At 51.7% G+C, this 19,671-nt stretch overlaps 2 protein-coding genes across 7 annotated transcripts in view; one reads left to right on the top strand and one right to left on the bottom strand.

The window, feature by feature from the left end:
- Positions 1–64: 64 nt before the first annotated feature.
- TMEM183A (transmembrane protein 183A) lies at positions 65–12,797 on the bottom strand. Of its 2 annotated transcripts, none has more exons than XM_027444986.3 (8): positions 12,604–12,797; positions 12,233–12,322; positions 9,226–9,381; positions 6,963–7,122; positions 5,666–5,846; positions 2,250–2,330; positions 1,425–1,580; positions 65–381 (listed from the first exon to the last, which is right to left on the bottom strand). In XM_027444986.3, exons 1-8 carry the CDS (start codon positions 12,698–12,700, stop codon positions 196–198), a joined length of 1,107 nt encoding a protein of 368 aa, XP_027300787.1. In that variant the 5' UTR covers positions 12,701–12,797; the 3' UTR covers positions 65–195. The 2 variants fall into 2 exon arrangements, with proteins under 2 accessions (XP_027300787.1, XP_071884378.1); XM_072028277.1 differs by having other exon boundaries at positions 6,963–7,119.
- A 2,241-nt stretch (positions 12,798–15,038) lies between these two features.
- The window catches only part of PPFIA4 (PTPRF interacting protein alpha 4), a 44,277-nt gene continuing 39,644 nt past the window's right edge, over positions 15,039–19,671 (top strand). For all 5 annotated transcript variants that reach the window (XM_072028462.1, XM_072028461.1, XM_072028460.1 and 2 more), the window contains exon 1: positions 15,039–15,117. The gene's annotated coding sequence lies outside the window, so the exon portion shown is untranslated. The remainder of the gene's footprint in view (positions 15,118–19,671) is intronic.

Raw genomic sequence — 19,671 nt, 5'->3', positions numbered from 1 at the left:
TCAGCTCTGCTCATCACTGACCAGAAGTTATATACATACAGACTAGCTCAGTAGCTTCAACCACTTTCAGGGAGGCTGCAGAATTTATTTTAAGAAAAAAAAAAACAAAAAAAAACAGGATTTCCTGGTTCCTAGAAATTTTCTTCAGCCTGTCAGATTCAGTCACCTGCCGGCTGCTGCAGACGCAGGAGAGCACTAAGCTTTCGGAGAGAAGGGGTACTGTGGGTGCCACCAATCCAGGAGCCGCACGCTATGCACAGGGTCCAGCACAACCTGCACTCCTTGGTCAAGGCGCGGTTTCTTGCCGTTGCGGACAGGGGCGTCCTGGAAGACCAGACGCACACGATGATGCCTCATGTCTGTGCTCACGTTGATGGTGAACTGCAAGGAGAGAGACAAGGAGGTGCTGTAGGAGGCAGGCAGATTCTAGAAACCCCTGTTTCCAGATAAATGCAGACTGATCGCTGACAGTTGGTATCAAAACCAGTTCTTTTTGGCTACATCAGCATTTAAAATACATTACTGATAAAGAACGACTGACTCCCTTCAGGTAGGTTTTCCACAAAGCAGTTTAGATTTAATTTTTATTTACCTAAAAGGAGAAAAGGTACCATTTCAAAAATCAAAGCAATGAATAAGCAGAAGAATTAAAAAAAAAAATTTAAAGTAAATGTAAATTGCTAAGAATGAAGCTGTATATATCCAGGGTACTTCAGGTGCTTGGAAAGTTACACTCTGACTCCAAAACTGAATTCAAACTAGTCCTCTTCAACTGCCAACCCCAAATAACAATGCCAGAAGTGAGCGTGCAAGCCAGTGGCTCTCAGAGGAAGCCTGGATTTACTGCTCTGCTTTAGGTGAGGCCAGCCTTAGCCTCCCTTGGGCACAGGCCAACCCTGCACAAAGTTACAAGACTACAGGTGCAGACAGAGGTGCTGTCCCACACCTAACCACACCTGTGCTCCGTTCTGATGCAACACCTCCATCTGGAGCACAGCTTGCTGGTTCTAAAGCCACCGATTCTCCCAGCAATCAGGGACCACAGACATATTCCAGGAGTTTGCTTGTACAGGTTCTGCTCTCAGAATTTACTGCCTTGAGGCAAGGAGAGATTTTATTAAGGAGGGAATACCTCTTCTCCTGCCTCCCCACTTCTCCCCTGCTGTGGCGCTGATAACTGATCTGCTCCCAGCTGCTGCATGCACACACAAACTCAGCTTCTTCCCCTAAACAGGGAAGGGCTGATGGATCTGCAGCAGCTAAATTGAGGAGATCCTTAGCAATTCCTCTGATCGTTAACCTTGAGATTCCCACAACTGGCTGGTTGGTGCAGCAGTGGGATTTATACAACACCAAAGAGGTTTCCTTCTCCTTTCAAAACCTGCGCGTGCAAAGATTGTGTGGTGGATTACTCAAACACTTACCAAGGTAAACGTCATACCCATGACTATTGGCACGAATATGAAGTTAAAGGTGGTGATCTGCAGTAAACAGCAATCCTGGTCAGGGTTCGTATGGACTTCTTCATACTGGATGGGTGGCTGAAGACCTTTGCAACATTTGCTCTTAAATCTGGGAGACTTCAAAGAAAGAGAGACATTTAGCTAAGCAGGAGCCTTTGGTTTCTTCTCACCAGTTCTGACTAGCAGGTTCTCACCACATTCCCACACACTTGGGCAGCATTACATAAACAACAAGCCACCACTCGGGACAAAGAATCTGAAGGGCCATTTCTTTAGACAGGAAAGCTGCAGAATTCCCAGGGTTGCCTTAGGCTACAAGCTTCTCCCAAGACCCAGTGCTTTTTCTTGGCTTTCTTCAACTTCTTGGGGAAATCCTTCCAATGGTAAGACAAACGGTTTCAGATATGGATCTACATTTTGACCACTCAACTTAAACAGTCTGTTTTCTAGTGGTAATCAGTAGCAATGATCCAAAGATAAGATTATTTGGGGTGACAAATAATCCACATCTTACAGCGGATCAACAAGGAAACAAAATATCAAATGCAAAGATAAAAGCACATGACTGGACACATCTTGGTGATATAGACTGAAAAGTGAGCGCAGTTTCAGAATGAGTTTCAGCTTCCCAAGTGATTCAGAGTTTCCATTTACTGTCTGAACTCACTCAAAATGTTTCCACCTTCCCTTCCACCACTCAGAAATATCATTACTTCTTCCAAAAAAATAAAAATAAAAAGCCAGAGCTATTCTGGTTTTTCTTTCATTACAGTTTGGCTTTCATACCTGCTTTTTGAACTTGAAGTTGAATTCCCACATTGCTTCTTGTCTGTTCCCTTCAAGCTTTTTGCACCAGAAAAGCAGACACTGAGGTAGAAAAAAAGAAATACACAACTGTGAAACCCTTGGAGGCACCACTTTAAATAAGTTTTAGCAGAGCATTAAGGCTTCCAATTACAAACACAATTACATAGGAACAGTTAGGAGCCATTTACTCAAATTAATTATGTTCAGAGATCACACCCAGCAGTTTAAGTCTCCCAGTCTCAAGTTGGCCAATCCACAGTGCAGCGGGATGATACAACTCGTAGCCACTGACCTGCTAAACAGAAATCTCTCTGTGCTATTTGTCCCTTTGGTAAGGCAGAGATGAACAGTACAGGTTCACCTGGTTCCTGCACCCACCAAGAACTGCCAATAAACCAGACTCCAAACAAGACTACGCAAAGCAGCCACTTAGAACGAGGCTCAAGAAGGAGAATTCCAGAGGGAAATGCAAAGACTGATGTATGACCTTCGAGGTGACAGATGATAAAGGTCCAAAGCCACTTAAGAATCCAAAGAGAGTCTTGACACTAGGCACTATCATACTTCAGAGCACAAAAACACTGCCAAGTTAGCAGTTTCTATCAACCTACTGGTCCTGTTTCAAAAGAAAATGAGAGAAGTACCTCCTCCAACACCTGAGGTAACCAGCACTGCCCTCCCACGCAGACATACACCGAGAGTCCTCTAATTTAGCAGAGTTATCACCGTACGGTCCACAGGCTCCATCCCAGCATGCAGCACTACTTCTAACAGGAGTCACAGCAGAACTCCTGCATTAAAACAAGAAGGAGAATTCCCTGCCTGCCACTGACAGGAAGCAACTATCTTAACAGCCAAAACAACAACCTGGCGAGTCAATGCACACATCACTGACCATGTTTCAACACCACACATGCCAGCCCTCCACAGCTGGTCTGATCTGGTCCTTTCAAGCAGCGTCAACAGGAAAAGGAAGAGTAATACTGATAAAGACAAAGACAACAACTCCTCGTGACATGTGCCAGCTCTGGTGCACCAAGAAGGCCTGGCTGGGTCACGGGGGGAAGCACACATTTAACTTAAATCCAGTATAGGGGAACCCCAACTGAAACAAAGCCAGAGCCATCCTCCACCACCGAACTTCTGTAATTAGCAGCTACAGGCGATACAAGACCCTGTACTTCAGCTCTGAGTCACATCTGTAAGAGTCATTAGAAGTTCCTTATCTCAACAGTCTTCACAAGGTGACCAGCAAAGCTTTAAGGAGTCTAGCTCAGAAACGCGTATCACATAACCTCCACCTGGGAGAAGGTGACCCTCACTTTTTGCAGGTAACATTCTCCAGATTTTTCTTTCCTCAGGTGCACAGATGCTGCTGAGTTTAACTCCACCATCAGCAGCATTTGTCGTTCACCTGCACAGACGGCCTGGTCTAGCAACTTGTTTGGTCAAGGCAAGTAGTGAAGCACAAAATGGTCAGTACCTCCTAAGGGGCAGAGGATGTTGTCCACGGGTCAGCCGTCCTGCCCTTCAGACGCGCCGTACGGCCTGCCGCTCCACCAAAATTAATGGGGGTGTCTTTAAAGGGCAAACACTTCTGCTGACACCATAACGGCTCCAGTGTCCCACACAAGCTAGGCTAGGGAAAGAAAAAAGGAAATTAAAGAGGAAAAGCTAGATTCGGTAACATGGGGGACTGGGGGCTCCTCTTGCCACATGCACTTTACGTAGGCGTCTGCCGTTAGTTTCAGTGACCCCTAAAGGTAACAAAAGCCCATGAAAGCAAAAACATGGGGAGGCAACATCAAATCCTCCTCCATAACCCCGTGCTTAGGTGTGTCAGTGCACAGTAACACATGGAGCTCAGCGTCTTGCAATGCAGTAGTACAGCAAGACCAGTAGTACAGCAAGACCGGAGCACACAGCTCTTTTGTGCTCCGAGGGGTTAGGTCAGACCTCTGCTGCCCTAAACAAAGCTTCATCACCATTTAATTTCCTTTTTTAAAAGCTGAATTGTAGAAGACTGCACTTCAAGACTCTTTCTCAAACTATTAGTACAGTAGAAGCACTAGCAGGGGGCACCAAAGCCGTTATGATGTCAACACGAACACTTCTAAGATAACAATCCTACAGCACCATCTCAGGGTTTCTAGCTCTTACAGCCACGCTATCAGATCCAAGCAGCAGGCATGCCATGGAATGAGACTCTGAAGGGCTAAAGATAAGTTAGAATTTCCTAGAAATGTTTTGCTTTTTATTTTTAAGCAAAGATGACACCCTAAGTGGGGAAACAGAAAGAGAATGAAGAGCCCTGGATGCAGAGATATGACTGCACACAGAACTCCGTGCTTTTTTCCTGCTCTGCAGCACCACCTGCTTGCGTTACCGCTCAATGCTCCCTAAGCAGTATGATGTTTTCTTTTTTTTCCAGGGAGAGGAAGGAAGAGAGAAGGGATGTTACACACAGAGCGATGGGGTTGCTCTGTTTTGCATGGAAAATTGTACAACTGTCAAACCAAAGGCACTTCTGTCTGGCTCCAAAAACCTCATTCAACTGGTTTGGAAGGTGGAGAATTCACGCTGTTGCTTAAGCTGTCCACAAAGTATCAGACAGTTGTAAGCTACAACCAAACAAGAAACCCGGAGGTGTATGAGAGTTAAAGATCGATAGAAATTTAAGAGGAATGGATACACAAGTGCTCCAAGCTCTGACAGCAGGTGGAGTTGCCTGCCCACACCAGTGACAAACCCCTTACAGCCCAACACAACTGCAAGCCCAGTCCCAAAGCAGACATTTGCTCTGCACATTTGCCGTGCTCACAAGGTCACTACCTTCCCTCACTCAGACACCAAAGACAACGCATGACCTGGAGGAATGTGGTAGGAAATGATTCCCTTTCAGTGGCTATCAGTGTCGCTTCTTATCTCTCCATCTGCCTGCTGTGGAGTAGAGAAGTATTCTGACAGGTAGTGTCCGAATAAAGCAGTGGATATCAACACTGACCCTACTGTCACCTCCTTCCAGCAACAAATTTGTAACAGAGGAGGGAAGAGCTGCAAATATCCCTAGCAGTTCTGACACTCAAGGAAGCAGGCACCTTTTTGACAACTACAAAGCTGTTGTAGTAGGACTTAGGCACCCAGAAGAGTAAATAAAATCCCCTGCAGCAGAAGCTATGCAGATACAGGTAACCAATGCACTTTTACAAGTCATTAGTCCAAGTTAATCCTACCTCCCAAGCTTCACACAAAAGTTTGGACCCAATTACCTTTCGAGATCCCTTAAGCCTGAGGCTTTTCTACGGTTCTAAATGTCTATTTTCCTTTTAGAAAGAGAATAAAAACAGAAAAGCAACATCTCCAACACAACCCACTTCCTTAGCGATCCCACTTACTCTGGAATTTTTTAAAGTGCTGGGAGTACTGTCTGGAATAGCTGGATTCCTGGAGACTCGAGATGCAAAAGGCTCGTACATGTGGTACAGCGACCGGATGACGCACGCACGGAGACAGTGCAGCTTCTCCATGGACTCCGGCCGCAAGCGGAGAGGCAGGTACGCGTCCAGGCTGTAGTGCCTGAAAAGCCAACGACAAAGCCAACATAACCCAAGGGCTCAGAATGCCAAAAACATGCAGAAGAGAGCTCTGAGAAAACCGAATATCTAATTGATCATAGGACCTGTTGTCAGCTCAGTCTGCAAGGGTTCTGCACCGCTCTCCATGGAACTACCGAAGAGTCTCAAAGGCTTCACGTGTATCACTCTGGGCTCCAGCACACACGTGATGTTACAATTCCCCGCTAATTCCCCTGCAGACAGCTTCCCCAGACAGACCAGCTGGTATTTGAGTTGTAGGACAGGCAAAGGCCTGCAGATTCATGCAGGTTCCCTAGGACTCACATTAGGTGAGCTTCCCTGCATCGTTACAGACAACTGCCTGAGCAGTGTGAATGACTGGGCTCAAGAGCCACACTGTGATCAGAGAAAATGCCAAAGACGACTTTGCTAGGGAACTTCACTCAAAAAAATAATAAAAAAAAAATGGGGCATGGATGACCATAACTGTGATGTGCCCTGTACTCCTGTTGCTTGTGTTTTGTGTGCAACAGATAGAGAAATTTAAAGAAAACGTTCTGTCCTGAAGGAAAGTCTGAGTGACATACACCTGCACAGAAGGATTTGTTTCCAGTTGTGACCTTCTTTGCTCTTTTGTTTCATTTATAAAATATTTCTGCCACTGAGACAGCTCCTAAATGCGTAAGCTTCTTTCATGCCATCCTAGATAGAGGAAGGTGACCATGATCAAAGCTTGAGGCAGGGCAAGGTTTCTGCCAGTGAGGATTGCTTGCCTTTAAGGTAACAGCACTGACCTTACTGCAAGCATCTTCTGAGCACTTCAAAACTGTGCGCTTTGTATGTGAACAGGAACGTGTAGACTATTGCAAGCAGAAGAGTGCACAAGGCTTTGAGATCTTACATGAAGCATCTGGGAATATACCACAGACAGATCCATTCCCAAAGCAGAGGCAATACAGCATAACACCTTCCCAAACAAGGCCCACACCATCACTGCAATATGCAAGTTCCATGCTCTCAAGACTACAGGAAAATATTCTCTAATTTACAGCTCTGCAGAGAACCGGTCGCTGCTGAAGCCTCCTACAAGTAGTTAAATCATCCTCTGGAGTCTCACCTTCTGTAGAGTCTGGTCCAAAAGGCGGCAGTGCAAGTGACAGTCCAGGCTTTCTTGCAAATCAAAGAGAACCGGACGATGTCTTCAGGGCGAATGTAGGAAGCCAGCAGCAGCCAGATGTCAATGGGGTATTCTTCTCCACCGTCACCATCAGGGTCTTCTAAATACAACGCAGGTGCATTAGTGTAATGAAGAACCTCTTTGCCAAATCACATCTAGAGGCACATATTTTAATACTGCTAGCACGGGGTGAGTAACTGCAGCAGGTATAAACAGTCAGCTAAACAAGCCCGAGCAACTACAACATTGTCACCGCTCCTGGTTTTGGTTAACATGAGCTTGTCCACCTGTGCAACCACAACACCCTCCCTTTGCTGGATATGCGCCATCACTTATCACTGCTGCACTGGTAGCACAAATGCGCCAAGTAGCAGCTTCAAAGAATAATCTCCGCTGGAAGGGACACCTGGAGGTCTCCAGTCCAAACAGCCCAGCTCAAAGCAGGTTGAATGACACCAGTTTTGTGTCACAGAGCGCTCGGGATCTCATCCAGTCAGCTTGTGATTGTCTCCAGGGATGGAGACCCCACAGCCTTTCTGGACCCCTCGGCAGCACTTGACTCTTTCCCAATGAAAAAACAAAACAGTGGAAAAACAAAGGCTACAAGGCAAATACAGCCACGGTGTGAAGAAGGGACAAGCTCGTGCCTCTTTAATCAAAATGGTTCATTTAACAGGTCAAAGTACACTGCACACAAGAGGTCCCCGAACATCAAGATGTTGTCACAGCTGTCAATTCTTTTGTTCAAACGGTCAAAACATTTTTGTAGGAGTTCTGCAAGGGAGGGCATGCAATTCCCTTCTGCAACTCCTCTAATGGCTTATCAGCTGCTCTCATTAAATCCATGTTTTAATTAAATCTTCTGAGATGGCAAACATTTAACGCAGTTCAGAGATTAATAAAATGGTCCATTGTTCTCAGAGGTGTCAGAACCTCTTCACCAAAACTGAAGCTTCACAAACTCATTTAATTCCTGCAGTGGTTTTAGCTAGCACCACATTTTTTTCCACAAACGTTGTTCCAGGTTTAGGAGATAAAATACTTTTAATGGAACATGAATGGCTAAACAATACCATGCAGTGGCAACACTATGAGAAAGAGAACACACAACTTGTACAAAGCACTGGCAGGAAAAAAAAAATGCCACAAGGTTTGGAAACAAGTGGCACAAAGGAGGTGTTTAAGAACTCAAGGGTGCCAAATTTACTCTTCAGCTATCAGCTTAACAACAAAGGGTAATAACCCAATGTGATAATTGCAACCCTCATTGCCAAGGAAAGCTCTGGATGCACTCACCTACACCACTAAGAATTTACAGCAGCCACACCCACAGCAAACTGTAACAGATTAAACTCAACCCAGGGGAACTCCGCATTACAGTCCTTACCGGACACTGATATGTTGCGCAAATTAGTACCAGTATTAATGAGTTCGAATTCCTTTCTTAAGGAAAGCTTAATTTGCTTTCTTGTGCTTCAGCAGAAGCAAGCTGTTGTTAGCAAATTCTGCAGGGTGCCACAGTGCAGCAAGTCAGCGTTAGATTTGTTGTTTGTGGCGTACTGCTTTCCATACAGCTGCACCAAGGGTAACTGCTGAAATACAGCAAGAGAATTAACGCATTGTAGTGCTACTAGGGCCAAATTTGCTCAGTTGTAGGGGAAAAAACAAAACAAACTAAGAAACCTCTTGAAACCCATTTGCAGCACGCTGCAGCCTTGGAAACATCCTGAAAACAGGCCCTGGATCCTGCCAATAAACGCATCACAGGCAGCAATGCTTTTTGTGTGTGCTTTTTTTTTCCCCTCCCCAAAGCAACACTGCTTTCACCTACATGCCTTCAGTGAGAAACAGTAATACGTGTCCGCTGGCAAATTTTCACAACTCCTGAAGAGCAGCAGTAGTTTTCCAACGCTGAGAGAAGTTTGCTGAAAGCAACAAGCTCTTAGGCTTTAATTTCACACCCCAAGGTCTGCCTAAGTGAAAAGGCAACACATCTGACTGAGTCACAGCAGGTTTCTCAGGAGAAATGGGGTAGATTTCACCGCTGGCATTTATTTTATTTTTTAAACAATTATGAGTTACAGAATCCCCTGAAGAGCCACATTACTAGCCTGTAAATAGAAGTCTCTAACATCACACATGCAGAAGATCCTGAGGAAGCCCACGAAGAGCACCCCAGGAGAGGCTGGCAGCCGTACCGTACCTTTGTGCCTTTTGCTCTTCTTTTTTCTAGATGCAGTTCGCCCGCTGATGCTTTCCTTCGTGTCCATTTCATCGCTGCTGTCACAGGACTCTCCAGATACGGAGAGAACTTCTTCAGAAGGAACGCAAGAAGCTTCCAAACCACAGAGGGATTTTACTAGAATGACAAACAACAAACTGGTGAGTATGCCAGCAGAGAAAAAAAGGCAATCCAAGTTCAGGAGACACTTCAGTGGAACCAAAGCCACTGCTAAGAAACAGCAACCTAAATTCATTAAAGCCTTCAGTGACACAAGCAAGTAAATCCTAGGCCTAAGGATTACCTTGACAGAGCAAGATTAACACAGGTGAATGAATTGGAAACAATTATTCAGCCTCTTCTTTTAAGGAACTACCACTGAGGATAATCAGCAGCACATTATGCAGATGATCCTACTGCTTTAGCTGAGGCTGTTTACAACTCTGAATAAAACAACGTGTTGCCCTGCATACCAGAGCACGCTTGCATGACCACCATTCAGTCTGTATAAAGCCACCACCCATGCTGTAATTGTCCCCTAAACACCCTGAAGGTATACTTCCTCCTCAGCAGGACAAAGAGATCCTGTGGCTGAAGACAGACAACCCATCAGAAATACAACTGGGAGCCAAGTGCACAGGAATTCCACTTGTCCTAGAATTCAGTGAAGGGGAAAACTCTGGCCTAATGAGGAAAACAGCAAGTGGAGACAGTATTTCTTTTGCAGTCTCCAGGGGAGACGTTCAGATGCATCACTGTTATGAAACATTATTTTTACAAGTTGATCCATAAACTGATGGCTCATTAGGGCAGAAAAATCCACGTGTGAGGAAGTAACAGTACAGTCTTGAAAAACAAAAGGTGCAGCCCTACGTTACAGCTGCATCAGCCACTGCCACAGAGAGACCAGAACGATAAACTCTCTGCCAGTCTGCACGGTACAGGCTCACACACACTCAAGAACACTGATTTTCTACCTAATGTGCCCGGATGAAGATAGGGAACTGACCAGAAACCAACCTAGGCTGGAAGTGTTCTAATTTCTAACCACAGTGCAAGGCTCTGCAATGGCAACACAGCAGGTAGAAAGCCAGTCTTAACACAGAGCTTGAGCAGTTTAGGAGAAGGGACTGCATTCCTAGGCTTTCAGCCACAGCAGAGGACTGCAGTGCTTTGCTAAGCCAATTCTACCATTTTTTGTCCCCCATTTTTTTTTGGAAATTTCATAAAACTGTATGCATTTGCAGTAGTGATATCCTTCACGCTGTCAAACAGCACTGCCCTCTCTACGTGACCCTTTGTAGGCAAAGCCAAAGAGAAACAGATGGCAAGCCGAGTGACAGCAAGTTGTGCCATCAAACACAGCCACGCAAGAGAGGCTGACAGCAGATCAGGAGTCAGGGAAGGGTTCAGAAAGAGACACTGCCACACTCCAGGAAGGAAAGCTCGGCAGGATACCTGGGCTGACAACACGAGGCTGTTCACACACTGAGTCACGCTGCATCGCAACCTTGCCAGAGAGGCACCCTCGCCTCATCTCACAGCACTAATCCCACCCCGCCCCCGGGGGGCTAGGAAGGGAAGGGAAAAAAAGCTCAGAAAAATTCCACCTGGCCTTTGCTCCCCTGCTCGCCTCCTGGCAGCCACAGGCAGGGCGATGTTTGCTGGGAGCCAGAAAAAATAAAGAGGTGAGTGAGGCCAAAGGCCAAAGTTTCCCGGGGATCTCCTCCCTGCTGCCTGCTGTCCCTGTGCAGGGACAAACTGCAGCATGGTGCGCAGCAGATAAGGCTGCAGGACATCCCCGAGGATCAGCTCCTCAGGAAGGGGAAGCCCCAATGACTCTGCAAAGCCCTGAGAAACGGGTGGGCAGGGACTGCTGTGACCTGGAGTCATCCAGAAAGCGAGAAGGCAAACCAGGAATAGGATGCAGGAGTTTAGGAGAGGGATTAAGCCGCACAGGGCAGGTGGTGCAAGGACTCAGAGCAGGGGAAAAGAACTTAAAGGTGATGCAGTTCGCTGCCTATGAAGCTGAACAACGCTGCCTCAAAGGGAGAGCCAATGTAAGGATGAATGGGAGATGGAACAGGGAGAGGGAAGCCCCCGGCCTACTGCAGAGAGTGGGAGGTGCCCTGATATAAAAAGCTTGACAAGTAGTGAATAGGAACGATAATCACCAGCATCACCACCCTGTACTGTTCCCCCAAAACAAGCACCCATACAACAAGCACCTTCTTCTTAAACATTTAAGATTACAACCACATAACCAGAGTTTTCCCATATAAAGAGTTCAGCTGTCACTGCCGATACAATAACATCCACCCCCAACCCATTCTACCCCTTAGACCAGCTCCATTTAAGAGTCAAAACCTAAACATCAACTGCTCTAAAGCAAGCAGAGCGTTAGTCCAGAACATTCCTATTGCCCTCAGCAGCTAGAAAACAAGGAGGAAGTAGATAACAAAATATTGCAATACATTTTCAGGAAGCTGCTTGCTTACACAGTTGCAAGAAAACAACGACACGCTCAAAAGACCTCACTGCAACCACAGCACAATTTGCCAGAACGACCAGAACCTTATTTCAAATTCAAAGACTTTTATTTTGTAACTTTGCTATCTACAGTTTTGTGTAAGGTAATGAAGTCATACTCGTGATTTTTTGTTTTCGTTTGTTGTGGTATTGTTTCAAGCTGTAGATAACTCCAAATATTAAGTCCAAAAAAAAAAAAAAAAAAAAAAAAAAAAAACAGAGCTTCCATTTCAGGCACTAACGAAGACTCAGCAATTCTGCTGGGTTTGAGGCTGGCTTTCTGCAAAAACAACCCGTCTAGGAGCCTGAGCATCTGAGAGAGAAATGCAGACTCATTTTCGGGCATCAAATTAGAGTGTCGGATCTCAGGCCCAGGGGGTGTGGGGGGCTTTCCCCCAGCACACGGAGCCCAGCAGGACGGGGTGAGCCTTCCCCCCTGCACTGCCCAGCCCGCTCTCACCTTCCTGCTGCACCGCGTTGGCCACGGCCTTCTTCACCCGTCCGGATTTCACCACGGCCGGGTCTGAGTTCGCGTAATCTGCCACGGTCACTGCGGGAAGGGAAAGGAGACGGGGAGTCAGCGGGTTACGGCTCACGGGGAGGGGAGACGAGGCCCTGACAGCCCCGATCCCTCCTCAGGGGGCTGCGACCGAGCCGAGCAGGAGGCACCCAGCACCACAAGGTGCCTGGGGGGGGTGTGGGGGCACCTCTGGCCTGCACCCAGCAGGGCCCAGCTCCCCCCCCAACCCCCTCACAGCGAGGCCGGGCCCAGCCCCGCTTCCCCCAAATTAAGGCCCCAAATCTGGGCCCTCCCCAAATCTGGGCCCTCACCGCGCTCGGAGCAGACGTCGTCGGCCCGGAACTTGAGGCGTTTGCGGGCTCCCCTCTTGGGCATGGCGGCGGCTTCGGGGCGGCCTCGCGGGGCCATGTCCCGGCCCGTCCTGACCCGGCCCGGCCCGGCCCGTCCCGAGCGGGGCCGCCGCGGGGCCGCGGGGACAGCGCCGCCCCCCCCCCTCCCTCCCTCCCTCCCCCCGCCTCTGCCCCGCCCCCCCCCGCCTCGCGAGAGCGTGACGTCACCCGCCCGCGCGGCGCTCTGACGTCATACCGCAGGGTGACATCGCTCCTCCTGCCCCCCCCCTTCACCAGTGGTCCCCGTTGATGACGTAATCACACCCCCCCCTCCCCCAGTGCTCCCAGTATGAGCAGCCTCAGTTCCAGTCTTGCCCAGTGTTCCCAGTAACAACAGGCTCTGGGATGGCTGCCCCCCCCCCCAAGCACTCCCAGTAACAGGCACTTGGGGCAACTGGTCTCCCCAGTGCTCCCAGTAATGAGGGCGGCTGGGGTAACTGCCCCCCCCCCCCCCAAGCACTCCCAGTAACAGTGCCCTGAGGCAACTGGCCACCCCAGTGCTCCCAGTAACGAGAGCCTCTGGGATGGCTGCCCCCACCCCAGTGCTCCCAGTAACAAGGGGCTCCAAGATGGCTGCCCCCCTAAGCACTCCCACTAACAGTGACCTGAGGTAACCGGCCACCCCAGTGCTCCCAGTAATGAGAGCCTCTGGGATGGCTGCCCCCACCCCAGTGCTCCCAGTAAGAAGGGAGCTGCCCCCAGCCCTCCAGTCATGAGGTACGGGGACCTCTGAGGTGACACCACCCCCCCCAGTCCTCCCAGTAACAAGGGCCTCTGGAGTGCTAACCCCCACACCAGTCCTCCCAGTATCAAGGATCTCTGGGCAAACTGGTCTTCCCAGTACAAATGGCCTCTGTGCTGAGAGCCCCCACCCCAGCTCCAGCCCTGCCCAGTCCTCCCCGTAATAAGAACCCCTGGGGTACCCACCCCCCAGTAACCAGTCCCTTGTCCCCCCAGCCCTGTGGGGTGCCCCACAACCAGGGCCTCCCCCAGCCCCATCCCATTGCGACCCCAACCCCAGGGGTCCCCCAGCACCTCGGGGTGGGGGGATTGGCCCCATGTGGCACAAAACCACTGCCCCCATTTCTTTAGGGCCGCGCTGAATCCTCGGCGCTTGGCGATGCCACATGGTGGGGAAGGACCCCACGAAGGTGTTTGGGATTCCACTAAGTGGGGTGTGGGGGGGTCCCTGTGCTCTGTGCCCCAAATTTAGGCTGGTTGAGGCAGGGCCGTGCTCGGCGTGGGGCTCAAGCCCTTGGTGCTGTCCAGGCAGGCACCGCATGGCCTCCAGCATGTTTCTGTCAGAGTTTCCTCAAATACCTTATTACCCTAAAACGCTCTATTTTATCAGCAGAGAGCAGATCTGACAATTGAGTTTTGATTTTCCCTGACAGAAAAGGTCATTCCTTGACAAAAAAAAAAACGCGATCCCTAATCGCATTCCTCTATTTTTGGAGCAGCTGATACAACCAGATCCTGAGGCTGATGGCTTTCCCTACCTCCTCGGTTGCTTGGACACTCGAAAAATGTTTTTCTTTGGGCTACGCAATTCGTCATCGTTATGTGGGAACTGCATTAAAGCGGCATTTTTAAGAAGCAGCCCTCTTAAAACCCTCCTGGTTAAAACCCTTAAAAAGCCCTCGTAAGCCCTCCTGGAAAACGAAGGAGGTTTCACCCACCAAGGTGGCTGCTTCCAGGTCTGGCCGCAGATCCCGCAGGCTGGTGACACCGGTGGCATTTATCTTCTGGGATCTTTCCCCAAAATTAACTAAAACCACCAAAAATGGGCTCTGGGAGTCCATGAGATGGAGGCACTGCCACATCCTGAGTGGAGCACCCTAAAGTGCTCCAGGTGTGGTGGCCCCACAAGGTGGTGAGCACCCACCTGGGCTTTAAGAGGCCCCAAATTAATTGCTCACCTGTTAACGAAGCATGGCACTGCGTTAATTATCCCCCTTCGCTCCTGGGGGGGTTATGGGGCACCCAGAGCTCAGCTGCCCTCCTGGGGGGGGGGCACCCCACAGCCCTGCTGCTGCCCCGGGTGGGGACATGGGGGGACCCTTCCCACCCTGGGGCTGCTGCCTTCAAAGGGCTTCAAGCTCCCTTAGGGGGAAAACTGCCCCCCAAGGGCATTTCTGGGGAGGTTTTACCCCCCAGGAAGGATTTTACCCCCCCCAGAAAGGATTTCACCCCCTGGGAAGGCTCCTGCAGCCCCAAGCAGGCTCCTAACCCCACGCCCCATCTCACCCCTCCCTGAGTCCCCAACCCCAAATCCTTGCACCCCCCCTCCCCAAAATCTTTTCCCACCCCCCCTCGGGTACCCATTGGGGGCGTTGCCAAAGCAGGGGCGTGGCGGGGGGGGCGTGGCCAGGCGGGGAGGGCGACGCAGGGGCGGGCGGCGGCGGCGGCGGCGGCTTCCAGCGGCTTCGGCGGCCGGTGAGTGCGGGCGGGGCCGGATGCTGAGCCCCCCCCAGGGATGCTGAGCCCCCCCCCAGGGATGCTGAGCCCCCTCCCGGGATGCTGAGACCCTCCCCGGGTCGGCCAGGGGATGCTCAGCCCTCATCGCCCCTCCTAGGAGGGCTCGGCAGGGGATGCTGCTGCGCCCCCCCCATCTCCCCGTGCCGCTCCCCTCGCGGTTTGGGGGGGTTTCGGTAGCCCCAAAGGATGCTCCGTGCCCCCCCCTTGTCCCCTCTTTTGGGGCTGTCGCTCCCCGTTGCCGCTCCGAGGTGGGGTTGGGGTGAGGATGCTGTGCCATGCGGGGATGCGCTGCCCCCCCCCACCCCCCTTATGGCAACGGGGGAGGGGGTGCTGCGAGCTGGGGGTGCTTTTTGCTCCCCGGGGGGGGCCCTGAGTCAGGGATGTGCTGAATGAGCCACGTTTCCCTTGGGTAGGGTCTGAGTGGGGAGCTGGCATCTCTCTCCCCCCCCTCCCCAGACTGGGCTGTCGCCCCGAAGCATGAGCAGAGGGGTTTGGTGGCTGTGCCCCCCCCGTATCACGGACCCCAGGCTGGGGTCTGCCCCATTCCCCATGGACAGGAGGGATTTAGGGTGGCCGCATCTCCCCCTGCGGCTGCAGGGCGAGGGGGGCTGCGATTGCTGTAGCCCAGGAGTGGTTACAGGGAGGGGGGTTCCCTGCTTGCCAGCCGCTCTCTGCCCTAAGCAGCTCCCTGGTGTGGTCCCAAACCGCCCCTTTTTACCCCCTCCACGCTCCCACCTTATGGGGTGGCATCCTGATGGGATCGCTCCTTACCCGTGGCCTTCTGCTCCTGCGCTTTCCCAGCCTCCTGCCTCCCTCAGCGCCGTCTCCAGCCCGCGAGCATCCACCCAGGGCCGAGCTTGGAGCCCCTCGAGCACCCTCCCTGCGAGCATCTGCCTTGCACCGAGCCCCGGGAGCGCATGGGGATGCTTGCAGGGAGTATGATCGCGGGGCTGGTGCTGCCCGGAGCTCAGCACCGGCTGGGTTATCACCGAGCCCCGGGGCTGGATGGGTCCAGCAAGCAGCCAGCAGCCAGCCTGGCCCCCTCCAGCTGTGCTCGCTCTGCTTCCCATCCTCCTGTCGGCCGTGGGAGCTGCCTCCAGACACCGTGATTTCCTCCTGAACAACACCAGCCCTTCGGGGGGCTTGTTTATCCCGCAAATTGCATCATTATCCCAGCAATTGGCTTAGGGAGCTGGGTTTTGTTAAAGCCCTGCAAAAGCTTACAGGGGTGCCCCTGTTTTGGCCAAGTCGGTGCTGGCAAAATATTCGCTGAAGCTTATTTGGCAGCATCTGCTCGTGCGCTGGATCGGGGTGGATCTCCTGCTGGGTTTGGTGCCACCGCATCGTGAGCTGGAGGTTGGTACCTGGCTGAATGGGTCTGGGTGCCTCGGGGGCTTGGTTGCGCCACTGCCCGGGCTTTTCAGGAGATGGAAATTCTGTGTCTTGGTAGCTCTGATGTTCTGGGAGATGCAGGTGTCTCGCTGGAGTATGCCACGACGTGTTGGTCCCTGTGGGCATCGCAGGAGGGTGCTGGTTGGGAAATGGGACCGATGTCCGTGGGCTTCCATGGGGATTTGTCAGGGAGCCATGAGCAGAGGTGGCTGGTGCTCAGGTGCATGAGTGACTCTCCAGCTTTTTTTCTCTGGCTTCTCTCCATGAGACAGAGCTGCCTGGCTCAGAGCTTGCCCAGGACCCCAACCACCAGCCACAGGATGGCAGGGAGCCCCCAAACCAGCCAGTTCCCAAGGCACGGGTGGTGGGACTGGTGGTTGGATCTGGCTTTCTGGGTGGCTGGGTCAGCTGTAGCTTGGCAGATGTGGTATTAAGCAGCTCATCCGTCTCCGTGTGACTTTTTGGCTTTGTGGTGAGCACAGGCGGGTCCCGCTCCGTGTTGGGGCTTGGTCTGGCTGCGCCTCGGCGCTCGCCAGCAGCTGAAGCACAGATGCTGGGGGTTGAGCCTGCTGGAGCTTTGGGTCCCTGCCTGTTGTCAGTCTTCTCAGGAGGTGCATGGAGTAGAAAACACCCTGAAAAAGTCCACGTCTGTGTGTTTTGAGGGGCTGTAGTGCAAGCCTTGCCCTTTCTGGGTGACGGGGTTGGAGAGGAGGACGGTGGTGCAAGGATGAGGGGTGGGTGGCAGGGCTGGGTGGCACTGGGAAGAGCCTGGCACCGTGTTGGAGGTGGGAGCTGGCACCAAACCTTGGGGGACACAGCTCTGGAACCTCGCAGGGTGCTTAAGACAACCAGGGACATAACTGCAAAGGTCTCCACTCCTAGGGAAGTGGAGCAGCTTCGGTGTCAGTGCGTCCACTGCCTGGGAGGTGCCATTTAATGCTGTCCAGCAATGCAGAGAGGTACCAGATTCTTTAGCAAACCCTGAAGCCCGTATTTTACAATTAATTTTCTCCTCAAGCGTGCTTTGCTGAGTCTGAGGTTTCCCAGATGGCTCCCAAAAGTGAGCTGGGAGGTCTCCAGGCTGTTAAATGGAGGAGGTTTGGATCCTTCGCCCATCTTTTCTTCCGAGCGCGCTGCTAAATGCCACGGCCACCCCCGCTTTACAGATGCTTTGTGTGAAACGTGGGCGCCAGGCATGGGGGGTGACGGTCAGCTGGGGTTGAGGGCGACAGCTCGGGTGTGGACTCTGCAGGTGGGTCCCAGCCGGGCTCCCGGGGGAGCTCCCAGCACTTGCAGGGACTCTCCGTGAGCGATGCCAAAAGGCTCGGAGGCGGGCGTGCGCGTGGGCGCTCTCCCACATTTGGGAAGGAGTTACAGGTCTGCACCAGGGCCCATCTGGAGCAGAAGCAGTGAAAAATGGTTCGGGAGAAAAAAATAAATTAATAAAAAGTTGTTCTGATACAATCAGATGTTAATTCTGTTTGCGCTGTGGTCCAGCAGGTTGGAATCCTTGCGGGGACGTTGCAAAGCCAACGGAATAGGTTTTATGGTGAGGGCACCCTAAGGAATGAAGTGGGTTCTCATCTCTCTCCGTCGTTTTTGGGCAAAGCTGTGCTGGGAGCAGCCCCGCCGGGCCCTGTGCAGCACCAGGGCGCTGTGGTTTCCCTCCCACAGGTGGAGGGAGCCAGGAGCTGGGTGCCAAAACTTCTCCAAAAGACAGGGCCAGAAGTCAGCGGGGGCAGAAGGGCCTGACCCTGTCTGCTCAAAGTCACCTCTCCTTTTCCTGAATTTTCTTCCTGATGTTTTAAATCAGCTCACAGGTTGCTGTCTCCAGCGCTGTGATCCTGCAGAAACTGGCAAGGCCGGAATTTGTCTGAAATGCAGATTATTTTTTTTTCCGCTCCCATTTTTCAATTTCTTCCACGCTTCTCTTAGCAGGTGCAAGGAGGTACCGGCTGGGTGGCTGCCTTTAATTGCCTCAAAAAAAAAACAAAACAAAAAAAAAACAAACAACAAAACCACACACAAAAAGAAACAGAAAACAAGTGACAGATGAGAGCTCATTTCCCTCATCCTCCTGCCCGTTGCGACGGATTTCCAGGAGAGGGCAGTTCCCGGGGCGTTTTACTGCCTGCTGCGAGCGATGCCTCCCTTCTCTGCAGCCTCCCCAGCCTCGGGCAGCGGTGCTGAGCCCCCGGTGCTGTGTGCCAGAGGGTCGTGGAGGCAGTGGCACGTCAGGAACCCCCGGGCATGGGCTCTGCTCCTCCGCAGGGAGGGGAGATGCTGGCAGCGTGTGGCCAGTTTCTTTAAATAGCGAGCGCTGCGCCGCGGGGCCGGGTGGCAGGGAGGGATGCTCTTCCCACCCAGCCTCATGGAGAGAGCAGCGGGGCCACGGTCGGGATGGGATGGGGCAGTTCGGGGGAGAAGGGACCCAAAGGGCTGCTCATCTGCTGGTTTAAAGCTCCATCTTCTACGGTTTTCTTGGTAGAAATGAATCGTCTCCGTAATTAGATGGGTTTTTGCCTCCCCGTCGTTCGAGATGCGCTGCTGCGGCGCCCGGAGGGTTTGGTAGCCAAGAGGTAGGAGCTGGGCTGTGCCTTGGGTGGTCGCAGCGTGGGGCAGGGGGATGTGGGGCTGCCTGCCACCCCCAGAACTTGCCTCTCCAGGAGCCTTGTGCGTGCGGTGCATCCTTGGACAGAGCCTCGCCTGCCAAAGCCTGGCCCTTTGGCTGCCAGAACCGGGCAGGGCGTTTATAGCCTTGCCAAGCCGTTAACATGCGTGTCGTAAACCTGATCTGAAGCTTTTAATCATGAACTTAATGGGCTTCTCGGTGGTGGCTGGTACGATTCGCCATGCAAGACCTCGTGGTGCCAGGGGTTGCAGACAGTGAGGAGAAGGATGGGCTCATACGAATTTTACAGCCCCCAAAATCCAGTTAATCTTCCCTGTAATCCAGTGCCTGGCAGCTGTACGAACCACATCTCAACCTCTTTCTGGCTACCTCCCTCGACTGTTTTGCAGGAAGGAGTCAGAGAAAGGTCCAGAGGTTATTTTTGGCTTGGCTGATTTCTTCACACGCTGCTCAGCCAAGTTATTCTGGTCCCGACTGTCCCACATACG

The sequence above is a fragment of the Anas platyrhynchos genome, chromosome 27, assembly GCF_047663525.1.
Source record: "Anas platyrhynchos isolate ZD024472 breed Pekin duck chromosome 27, IASCAAS_PekinDuck_T2T, whole genome shotgun sequence".
NCBI classification, from domain to species: Eukaryota; Metazoa; Chordata; class Aves; order Anseriformes; family Anatidae; genus Anas; species Anas platyrhynchos.
This window is presented reverse-complemented; position numbering and strand designations above follow the sequence as displayed.